This window comes from Lucilia sericata, unplaced genomic scaffold (genome assembly GCF_015586225.1).
Source record: "Lucilia sericata isolate MDLA Ls3-8-SP2 unplaced genomic scaffold, ASM1558622v1 Contig000354F_arrow, whole genome shotgun sequence".
Taxonomy (NCBI): Eukaryota; Metazoa; Arthropoda; class Insecta; order Diptera; family Calliphoridae; genus Lucilia; species Lucilia sericata.
This window is the reverse complement of record NW_023994374.1, coordinates 1-13036: the sequence shown is the minus strand read 5'-3', so window position 1 is coordinate 13036 and position 13036 is coordinate 1. Positions and strand designations below refer to the sequence as shown.

Genomic DNA, 13036 nt, shown 5'->3' with positions numbered 1-13036 from the left:
GCATTATCGACATGACAAGGATTCGTTGTCGAAATCACAACGATGCATTGCCGAAATGACACAAAGTGTAATTGAAATGACAACATTGCCTTGTTGCAATTGTAACGATGTGTTGTTGCAATGACAACGATGCGTTGTCAAAATTACAACGGTGGTTATCAAAATAACAACTGTGTGTTATTTAAATTTTAAACACATCCGTTGTCTAAATGTTAGCAAACGTGTTAAGCTCACTTTTGACAACGGATTGTATCAATTTCGGCACTTTTCTACCGGTTTTTTCCCTCTATGTAGGACTCTTAATTATTATTGTATGGGTTAATTGTTAATTCCATATTCGTCCTCAATGATCAATAGAAAATTAATTTTTTAATATTTATATTGCATTTAAAGGGTTAATTTCTTTCTTGTTATTCACTTAGTCAGTCTTCTTATTAAACATAGACGGCAAACAGTCTAGGAATGAGTGAAACAAATGATTTAATATAAATTTTCATTTAAAATATTTAATAGATTAAGAAAGTGTCGTCGGTATTTTTCTCTTGAAGGCTAATGTTCTTTTACTCACACACACACTTAGTTATACTTAAATGATTAATTTAATTTGAAAATAAAATTCAAAGTAAATATTCCAAAAAAAAAAATGGAAAATATGTGGCATAATCTTCTGAACATCAAAATATGGATTTGATATTTCCAAGAATTTGTTTTAAATTATGTTTTCATGAAAAATATTTTCCTAATAAAAATATATTTAATACATTTTCGAGAATAGTGTTTATTTTGCATAATTAATTGTTATAAAAGTGTCAGAGGCTCTATTCTACAGGATAGAATTGCTTCCAACTTTGTTTAATGTTGTATTTTGGTTTCCTTTAAAAGAGAGTTCTGTGCAGCCGGCATACGGCTGTGATCCAGGGATTTTATGTCAATATACGTATGGATATTTTAACACTTTTTAGTAAAGTCCATATTATGACGGCATCTCGAAAACATATCGATTTTGACATTCCGTTGGTAGCACATTAAAATATTCTAGACAAGACCAAGATCTGCTATGTTTGTTCGTATGTCAGTTAAAATTATGATGGGGCCCACGCGGTAGGAACTAGAGGGCTGAAATTTTTCATAATTATACTGGAAAGTATGTCATACAACGGGCCATTTTTACCTCATTCCCCTTATAAAACCCTCCTAACTTTAACGTTCAAAACTTGCACAAAAATACCATGTTTATAAGAATCAATCTCTACCAAATTTCATGACGATCACTCCATAATTGATCCATAATATAACGCCTTTACAGAAAGTCATTTTAGTGTCACTAAATGGTTTAATAGTTAAAATTCGACCTAAAATGATTTGTTCTAAGAAATTAATTATTCTTTTAAATTCTATAATGTTTGGTCCGCAATTGACTAAAGCTCCCATGAAAGAATCTCTTTCAAAAATCACCTTATACTAACATTAATATCAAAATTCAGCAATCATTAAATAATTTGGAAATAGTTTTAATAATTCCGTAAGGATCGGTCTGAAATGACCTATTTTTATATATAGAAGACCACCGAATGAATTAACAGACCCTTTGAATGAATTTGACCCAGCAGTTTAGTAGCAATTACTTTAATAAATGAATTCACTTTAGCAAAACCAAATTCAATTTCAAACATCTTCAAAATTTTACAGATAAAATAATTGTCCTCTTACCCATCTCCCTATTTATAAGCAAAGTCTAGCGTAGCAAATAATTGTTAACAATTTCTATTTTTAAACTTCCTTAGAAGTATATTATATAAATCTCGTAATAATATCCACCCTACAAAAATAAACATTCGCCCACTTAATGATATTGAAAATTTTACAAAAATACCTTTTCGATTAATACAACTACATACACAGTTTATTTTAGGCAAATATTTAAAAATCAATTAAATTCATTGATTAAATTAAAGCCTAAATTCCCAAATTACCACAAAATCTAATGAATTAAAATAAAATTTTTTACTTAGATTATTAATCTATTTTTAAAGTTTAGCCGTTACATTTAGTAGATGGTATTTAAATAAAATGTCCAGCTTTTAAAGGATAATATAGTTGTGGCTGTTGTTGTATATGACCTTTTGTTTATATAAAATATTAAACATTTTATTAATAACAACAAGTTAAACCAAATGCCACTAAGGCGTATACTTGCTATATACAACCAACTACATATTAACATTCAACTGAATAAATAACAAAACAAAAAAGATAAACTAAAACAAACACTCGAGAAAATAAAAATGACAACATAAAACATCCTTTTAACAAAATAACAAATAAATTCAATGAACTGTACAAAAATATGAAATTTTTTTTAAATGTAATTAAAATATAAATTTAACATTTCTATTATAACTTAAATATGTGTGAAAGCAACATTTAAAAGTTTATTTCAAACAAACAAAATTAATAGTATCATCATCATCATCATCATCATGCAACTAACCTCAAAGGCTAACTGCTTACATAGAATGACACCAACAGTTTGATACACAAAAACATACACACGCCTCAAAAGAACCTTGAAAACATATAGAAGGCGTTAACTGACCACACCGGCTCAAACAGTCCGGAAGAGAAGAGATAGCGAGACAGGAATATTGTGAAATTGACAAACAAACAGAAAGGGCCTGTTATTAAATCGCTTAAATGCCTCCATCGTACACTGAATAAATATTATATTTTTTCTTTCTTTTTATATAAATATAAAATATACACAACGAAATATTTAATAGCGGCACAGTGGGATAGAGATAATTTTTCTAAATTATTTTCTAGAAACGGACTAAAATGGGACTAGAATAATATAATTAAGGGATATGTTGCACTTAGCTCTTTTGGAAGCTAGGGTCAAATGTGGTCCGTTTTTTCGCAAACTAGAAATGTCGACCGACATTTCGGGCATCCGGTTGTATGGGGGTTGTGGGTGAAATAATTGACCGATTTCAACCAATTTCAACAGCGTTCGTCCCGAACGAAAGTGCCATATGTCCCAATTCATCAAATTATCTTGAAAACTGCGACTTGTAGCATGCGCACAAGCTTAATCGATAAACTAATGGGCATAGCTTAATCGACTCAGAAGAGATTCTGAAGATTTGTATCCCGAAGATATGGGGAGTCTTCAGTAAATAAGATTTCAACAGGCTATAGACGAACATAGATTAATTGATTTCGCTATCAATAAGGATTCAGAATATGTATACTTTATAGGTTACTAGCTATACCCAGTGTGCTTTGCTACCCTAAAAGTAATATAAATAAAAAACCCACTTAACAATTTTTAAGATTCTAATCTAACATATGAGAGATGTCACGTATTTCATTGCAAGTTTTCCCGAACGTTAATGTAATCTATGAAAAATTGGAATAGGCTAATAGTTTCCCAGATATACGCAATTTTGTATATGTATAATTCTGATGGAAGGTGCCCATTGAAAGTCCGCCCGTTATTCTCTAAATGTTCAAATGAATGTCAAGTTCTTCATGTAAAATATGAAATTAAAATTTGATTCTAACCCTAATAGTTTCTGAGATATACGAATATTTCTATTTAATTCATATGAGGGCACCAAGCCCCCGGATGAAAATCCATTCTTTTTCATACAAATTGATCTGATTAATATTAAAGTTCTTCGTGAAAAATGTAAAGAATTTAGTTCTATTAGTTTCACATATAAAGGAATTTTTGTATTTTATTCCTATGGAAAGTGCCGTTTCCCTAATGGGTAGCCCGCCTATTACCCAAAATGTTTGCATGGATGTTAAAGTTCTTTGTGCAAAATTTTAAGATTCTAACTGGAATACTTTCCATGATAAACGATTTTTTAAAATTTAATTTATATGTGAGATGCCACGCCTTCTAATGCTAGTCCGCCTACTTTTGGCAACGACAAAATTTGAGGACTCTAACTGTTATATTATTTCAGATAAACTGATTCAATGTTTTCTTAATATGGGCGTGGCTTCTCGCCCACTTGAAATTTCACAATAAATTAGCCTATAACCTCTACCAGACATACAGGAATACACTGTGAAAATTTCAAGAATACAAAAAAAAAGCTTTATAACTTGTCACCAGATTAATTTTGTGCCAATTTCCTTTCTATTACTACCACTGTATCTTGGTTTATCGTTGGTTTGTAATACGAGTGTAATCTGTAGGTTTATTAAATCTCTTGGCTAAAGGTCTACATTTGCAAATACACTTTTTTTCATTTTCTTCACTATGATTCTAAATGACGTCATTATTTTAACAGAATAATGATATAAATGGTATGACGTATAACCATCTTTAAAATATAAGGAATAAAATATAATATTATTTTGAAATATAATACTACAATCATATAATTTTCAAGGATATTATAATCATTTTCTCTCTCATACATATGTTTTTTTGTGTTTTAATATAAAATATACATAATAATTCATTTGCAGATGACAGGATGAAAAAATAAAGTATTATTTTAATATAATATTTCTTTTTTTTTTTCAAATTTAATTGAATTATGTAGAATATTGTGTTTTACTATAATTTGAACATATCCTATCTGTTGTAACTGTTGTATTTGCTGTTTTAACTTGTAATATAATTAAGTTTAACCAGGCATTTAAACAGAAACTGCATAATGTAATGAAACAGGATGTGAAACAAGATTCATTCATACATATTCATTCTAGAATGAAAATACAGAGGAGTATAGGGGAATATAGGAAAAATATAGCAGTTAACAGTCATTCTCATTCATTTATTTATGTTGTAACTTGTAGATATTATCTGTAGTAAGTTTTTTTTTTTCACACAGTTATAGTGGGTTTTTGTATATAAATATTTATATGTATATACAACATGATTTATTGTTTTAAACTTTCTGTAAGTGACATACTTTAATGAACAATAGTTTGATGTGTTTAAGTATTTTACTACCTGTAGTTTACAATATTTAATGTTCATTGTAACATAGTTACTCAGCTATACACGTGTATTTAATTCTTTTCACAGTGTTGATGTGATATTTAATTTTTTATCATAATAGTGTAAACCATAACATGCACCTGTAAATTTGTAATGAAAATATTGAGGTTTTATTGTCAGCTTTGAGTAGAAAAAAGCCAAACTTAACTTCATTTACACTTAATTTTATTATTAATTTAATATTTTCTGGTATAAAATGTTTCTTTTATTTTTATACATTTTAATTATAATTAAGATTACATTGGCCTACGCTTCAATAACATGCTCGAATGAGTTCATCTTTGTAATATATCAACTAATAACCGACACGTGTACAGTTTTATGGATAACAAAAATACTAAGAAAATGTAACTTATAAGCTTTACATAAAACATAATAACAACAGCAAAAAAAAAAAATAAGACAAATTCTTTTAATTCCTAAAGTCCTTGGAAATATGTTGTATATAACCAACAACAATATTCAATCAATAACCAGACAATTTTAAAGTCCTACATGGTCTTTCTGTCAACAAAAGCCTAAAAGTATGCAAATAAATTTAAAACTACTTATATAATAAACGAGAGCAAGCGGAAAAGTCACTTTAAATTAAAAAACAAGTAAGAAAGTATAGTCGAGCTTGACCGACCGTATGATACCCTACACCAGTTATGAATATTAAATGTGATTTATTTTTCATAATAAAGCATTTATCTTGATTATTACCTTGATTCCGATTTATTTAAGCAATTTATTGACGAAAAACTTATTTTCTAAAAGTGTCTTTATATGGGGGGATAGGAGCAAATGTGGACCGATTCCAATAAAATGGGCTGCATAGATTTGTATTTATATAATATTTGTCTGTGCTAAATTTCATTGCAATAACAGTGGTAATAAATGAATTGCGGATATTCAAGTCACTTTCTGAAGGGGGCTTTGTATGAGGGATAGGGTCAAATTAAGTCCGATCATTTCGAAATTCGGCAAGGTCATCAAGGCTTGTATAAAACTTAGTTGTGCGAACTTTCATCGAGATACATTTATATTATACTCTGAAAGTGATTCTGAGTCGATCGGTATACTTTAAGGTGGGTATAGTACTAATATTTTAATGCGTTACAAACATCACCACAAACGCATAATACCCTTCCCACTATAGTGGTATAGGATAAAACAAAATTGCTGAAAAGAATTATTTATAACTTTTAGCTTTGATTAGATAAAAACAATTTTTGGACTATATATCAATAGAAAATATGACACTTTTTAGTGTGTTTTAAAAGTTGAAAATTAAATTTGAGTTGAATATGTATTCTTCTACATATACTTCACGAAATATTCGTAATAACAATTCACTACTTCACTAAACTTAAACTAGAAGAGAGTGTTAGTTAGCTCTTATTCGCTAGGAGTCTAGATCAGGAACAGTTTTCTTCCAGGAAAGTATGTATTAGATTATTTTAGTAATTGAATTAGTTAGTTATTTAGTTAGATAGGTAGCTAATGAGGTAGTTAGTTAGTGAGTAGTAGTTAGTTAGTTAGTTAGTTAGTTAGTTAGTTAGTTAGTAGTTAGTTAGTTAGTTAGTTAGTTAGTTAGTTAGTTAGTTAGTTAGTAGTTAGTTAGTTAGTTAGTTAGTTAGTTAGTTAGTTAGTTAGTTAGTTAGTTAGTTAGTTAGTTAGTTAGTTAGTAGTTAGTTAGTTAGTTACTTAGTTAGTTAGTTAGTTAGTTAGTTACTTAGTTAGTTAGTTAGTTTTAGTTAGTTAGTTATTTAGTTAGTTATTTAGTTAGTTAGATAGTTAGTTAGTTAGTTAGTTAGTAGTTAGTTAGTTAGTTAGTTAGTTAGTTAGTTAGTTAGTTAGTTAGTTAGTTAGTTAGTTAGTGTTAGTTAGTTAGTAGTTAGTTAGTAGTTAGTTAGTTAGTAGTTAGTTAGTAGTTAGTTAGTTAGTTAAGTTAGTTAGTTAGTGTTAGTTAGTAGTTAGTTAGTTAGTTAGTTAGTAGTTAGAGTTAGTTAGTTAGTTAGTAGTTAGTTAGTTAGTTAGTTAGCTTGAAAGGATGTATATAATACAATCATATCCGAAATACACCTAGACCATTATCTGGTCTTTGTGTGCTACTTTACATGTGCCTCAGGTGGGACTCGATCCCAGTCTACCAGCCTAGAACACTAACCTACCATAGGCCACACTTTTAATTCAAAAATATTTTTCAAAGATAATTTGTTTTATTTAAAAAACTCTTAAAACTTTTATAATAAAATTTTGTCTTATGACATTAATTTTTTAAGAAAATCTTAAAAAAGTAAAATAAACTTTGAATTTAGAAAATAAAATCCAATTAATATTGAAATTTAAAGAAGTTTAAAAAGTTTGTTTTAAAAATAAAATGTTTATAACAAAATTATAAAAGAAAATTCTCAAAAAAAAAAAAACACTTCTCAGCATTTAAACTTAATTGAAGTTAACAATTTGTTGAGTAGGTATGTATGTAAAGAGGTCAACTGCAAAGTAATTAGAGAGAACATTATTTTTCCATTTTTCAAAACTACAACATCTACTATAACACTCAGATATAGGGCAAATGATTTTTTTGTTCTCATACATCTTATAAAGGAAATGAACTCATTTAATCGATTTATAATAAAATAAAACAAAACAATAACAACAACTAAAAGATCTCATCTAACTAAAGTAAATATTTGTTTATAAGAGTGTGAGTGTTTGTGTGTTAAACTATAATAGAATCTTTGTATTATTTTATTTAGTTTCTAAACAAACTGACAAACTCTTAAAAACAATGTAATGGTGGTGAAGATGATGATGACGATGATGAGTTTGATGTTTTTTTCTGGTTTTCAGGTTAGAATAGAAAAATAAATTGTAGAAAAGAAAATTTATTTTAAAATAAGAAAAGACAATACTTAAATGTGCTTAAACATTTACTGTGTTTACTAGTACTTTAACAAAAGGTGATGGACCTATAGAAATATGTCTAAAACAAAACAAAATAATGTTTAGAAAAAGTTTCTGTCACATGCCCCCTCCTCATACCAGCTAAATAAAAACATAAAAAAGTTTTCATGTTTCTTATATAAATACACATGCATGTTTAACATACACATGTTACTGGATCATACAGTTTTTTTTATAAAAAATACCCAAAACAACTTGTTGTTTTGCTTAACCCATTTCCTTCCGCTTTTGAAAATTTTCATACATGGTTTCATGTTTAACATGGTTCTATAAAAACATGTTGCTTTTGATAATTAACTTGAATGCATTTTTGTATTATAGAAAATGTTTATAGAGAACTTTCAAAAAATGTTAGTTTTAGATAAAATTTTTAATAATTACTCTAAAAAAAATGTTCGATAGATAGTGTGTTTTAAAGGAAATGTTTGATCTGGCGTCGAGAGTGACGAATGAGATCACTGACTGGTTTAGTTTAGTATGTTCAATAACTTGTTTGATTAATTTATTTTTAGAGATTGAATCAGGCATCGGCAGAGATTGATATACTATAAGATCTCTGTTTATTTGTTGTACAGCATTGAGCATACAACATTTAGATGAGGCATCGGCTGAGAGTAATATATGAGATCTCTGATTGGTTTTGTTTATTTTTTATACAGTAGTGAGTATATGTATATAGAGAATGAAAGCTCTTAATAGAGCTCTTTGTGTATTCCAGAATTATAGGCCAAAGCTTTTGGTAATTAGGACTATGAGGCAATGATGAATAATTCACTTAACTAAAATGTAAAACAATATCTGAATGGGGTCGAACGAATACAGTCGTTCTCAATGCTTGCAAGGCAAAACGTTCTATTTGATTGCGCGCTAGATATCGGTCTGTTCATATCTATCTATCTATTATCTATCTATCTATCTATCTATCTATCTATCTATCTATCTATCTATCTATCTATCTATCTATCTATCTATCTATCTATCTATCTATCTATCTATCTATCTATCTATCTATCTATCTATCTATCTATCTATCTATCTATCTATCTATCTATCTATCTATCTATCTATCTATCTATCTATCTATCTATCTATCTATCTATCTATCTATCTATCTATCTATCTATCTATCTATATATATATCTATCTATCTATCTATCTATCTATCTATCTATCTATCTATCTATCTATCTATCTATCTATCTATCTATCTATCTATCTATCTGTCTGTCTATATATCTATCTATCTATCTATCTATCTATCTATCTATCTATCTATCTATCTATCTATCTATCTATCTATCTATCTATCTATCTATCTATCTATATAAAAGAGTAATGTTTATTCGTAATCGATAAACTCAGGTACTAAGGCAGGTGGCGCCGAAGTTTTAATTTTTAGTCAATTACACTTAAACCGCTAAACCGATTATTTTAAAATGTGCATGGGATGCTAATGTTAAAGGAAGGATTCAATACAATTTCATGAAAAACTCTGTGTAAATAAGATTTTTGATAAATTTTCTCTTTAAATAAAACTTTTTCTGAACTTTTTTCCAAATTTTGGACACGATATATCGAAACCCAGATATGATGAAGAAATTCTTTTAAATATCTTTATATTTACATCATTCAACTATTTCAAGTTTTGTAAATATTTTTCCTGGAAACGATTGCTGCTTATGAAAGGGTTTAACAGATAAAAGGCATACAAAGTTTGTAAAAAAGCAATATATAAAGGCAATAGGTATTGTATATTTGTAACTAAACAACTTGTTATAGATAAAAATTAATCAATTGAGAAAATGTCTTTTTAAAATAGACATTTTTCCCTTTTTTCTAATAAGCTTGCTTGACTGCCAACTACATATACACATGTATAAATAAAAAGGACATCATCATCTATCCGCTCTAATACACACTTGTATTTTTATACAAACACACACTTACACTTAAATGACTCTATTGAATGGATGTATTTTTAACTAAAGCAAATTCATTCATACATTGATTAAAAATCAATAAAAAATATACAAAAGCACTGAAAAACTTTGTCAATATGTTTTAGAGCAGCATCTATTTTTCTATACATTATGTGCATATACATATATGAATGTAGATGAACTCGTGTAATAGTATAATATGTAAATTTTCTTGTTTCTAACAAAAATTGGCCTGTTTTTGTAAAGCTTAAGGAACATTTTTTTTTACTCTTATAAATAAAGTGATTCTGTGTGTATAAGAATGTTTTCAAGGATACCACACAGCTAAACGAAATCCTTGCAACATGTGTCACCAGCCAAATAACGAATCCATACCCTTGAATGAATTTATATTGTAGAAAAATAAAGGAAATTAAATGCCAATAACTTATTTTTTCCCTCATTGATTTTGTTACTAGGCAATGTGTATAGAAAAATGTTATTTTTTTATTAAACAAATAGGTTATAACAAGCTTATACGCGGCTACAAATCTAACTAAGGGTAAGAAAGGTAATTTTGTAAAAGATTTGAAATGTAAATTATTTATTACACTTTGTTGTAAAAATCCTAAATGAAGATGATGATTGTTGTTTAGTGAGAGGGGAAGTGGTAGCAAAATTTGTCTGTGTTTTTATTATTTATTACAATGTTACCAAGAATTTACCTTTTTTCTAAATATGTTTATAGACAATTTGAGCTGTAAATGGAATTTTTCCTTTTGGTGGCTTAAGGTAAAAATATTTTGTGGAAATAATTAAATCTCTGGTATTGTAATTTAATTTGTGGCAACTGTAATTACTCCCTTCTTCTTAATGTTAAGTGAAATGTTACATAATTATAATAGATTTAATAATAATGAATTCTTTTAGAATTATTGAAGTTAGTAAAAGGAAAGAAATGTTTTTAAACTTTGACAATATTAGGGGTATTCACGAAGAATTTTAAGAATTATTTAATCAATACAATACTTACATATTTAGATATTTATTTGTGAAAATTATTTATCAAAATATATTTTAAAAAGTATGTTTGTTGTACTTGAGTAAATGTCCTTTTTACAAATTTAACAAGAGTTATATTGCACTATAATGGATCTTATATACTCTGGGTGATTTTCAGAAGACGTGGTTTCATAGGAATTGGAGTCAATTTTGGTCCTAACTCAGGAGTCGGTAGCGTGACTAATATCTACTCATTTTTGTTGAACTTTTCTTAATACTTTGATTTTTAAATGATTTTTTTACCATTAAGCCATTTTCTGTAAGAGGGTTTATGTATAAGGTCGAGTCAGTTATAGCCCAATACTAATGAAACTTGTTAAACAGTTGTTCGTTCAAATTACATCACTCTATTTTTTATGAAAGGAAAAAGTATTTTTAGGGGGACATTATTATATCAATTTAGACAATTTGTGGAAACTTCAGTCGTCTAGCTCTTTTCGTTTACGCCCTATCAGGTTTTCAGCATGCTGACAGAAGGACGGATAGACAGACGTGCCTAGACTGCCATAAAATCTAATAAGAACCCAAATATTTTTCCGATACCCCTCTATTATATGTCTTAAGAGTGTTACTTTAGGACCAGAGACATTGATAAATGAGGCAGCGTGAATTTTCAACCAAATTTTTGGATAGAATCTTTAGAAAGTAATTGAAAATGTCTGGTTAAAATCAAGTGAATAGCCAGCCTATACAACAACAATACTTTTTATAATAATTTATATAATAACTTTATTATCTTCTTCACCTAAATATAAACTTCCAAAACATTTTACAAAGTTAATGAACTTGTATCAAACTTATAAGGATTGTTACTATTCACACTGGTTCCCTGCAAATATGCCCAGCAAAAACTTTCAATTGCAATTACTTATCTAATATTATACTTATCAATGACTACTACATATCGTCTGAAGTACATAGAAGTAGTCTAATAAAATCTTACTAATAATGTGTTCTATAAATACTTTCTAATTCATTAATCATCTTTCCGCGATTTACAATGACTATTTTTTTTATTCAGCTGTAATAGTTTGTGGTAATTACTGGTCTCCAATGACAACACTCCCTGCAGTTCGACAAAGAGTCTATGCATCCGAAAAAGACAGTGATTTCCACTAACGTCTAACCACCTGGTTGGCTTTAATTCGTCTTTCGTCACGGATGTACTCTTTGTAAACAAGGGTAAAGATAATCGTCACTTTAGTGTCCCCTTTGTAAGCGAGAGAGGGGACACTTAAAAAGCACTTGTCTGGCTTTTCGCAATCTATGGGGTGACGATTGACTACCTCGTAGGAAAGCACATGTTAAAGTAGCTAATCACCTGGACAGTTAGTGGCTAGGTATAATCCTATGTGGTAGGTCAAATAGGGAGTTCGGGGCTGTCCGACCGAACTGCTGGGCTGTGTTAAAATAATGACTTAAAATGCTATTGTGTAAGTAAATTTTAGCATTTTAACCCCTTACAAGGTAATGAAAGTTTTTGCTGGGTGTTTAATCACACATGTATGAAACACAAAACTTTTAAAGCTAGCGAGTTAAATAAAATTGGCTTTTGTCAATAACAATAAAATTCAATTCAAATGCAATTTTTATATAGTGACTAACTGAGTGAGTGAGTCGTTAACAAAAGTAGATATAACTTTATTTTGTTTTTTTTTTATAAAAACACTGAATAACACTTTATTATTTATGATCAAATAGTTTTTTCAATATATTTTTATTTTATTTATTATATTTTTTCTTTTTTACAGAAATTGAAGCCGTTGAAGCGTGTAAATGGCTTAGAGCTGCAGGCTTTCCACAATATGCACAAATGTATGAAGGTAAGTTGATACAAATAAATTTTTTGTTAAGAAATATTATAAAACAAGTAGCAAAATGATCTGTAATTTTGGATATAAAACTTAAGAGTAAATGAATAAGTTTTTATACCCTACACCACCTTAGTGGGGAGGGTATATTGGGTTTGTGCTGATGTTTGTAACGCACAATAATATTGGTCCTATACCCATCTTAAAGTATACCAATCGGCTCAGAATTATTTTCTGAGTCGATTTAGCTATGTCCGCCCGTCTGTCCG

At 28.6% G+C, this 13036-nt stretch overlaps 1 protein-coding gene across 1 annotated transcript in view; it reads left to right on the top strand.

Annotated features, from left to right (window-relative positions):
• LOC119604037 (serine-rich adhesin for platelets-like) overlaps positions 1-12853 on the top strand; it is a 302563-nt gene extending 289710 nt beyond the window's left edge. The window contains exon 11 of the mRNA XM_037956367.1: positions 12708-12853. Coding sequence (XP_037812295.1) covers positions 12708-12838 — 131 coding nt within the window. The 3' untranslated portion in view covers positions 12839-12853. The remainder of the gene's footprint in view (positions 1-12707) is intronic.
• Positions 12854-13036: the final 183 nt, after the last annotated feature.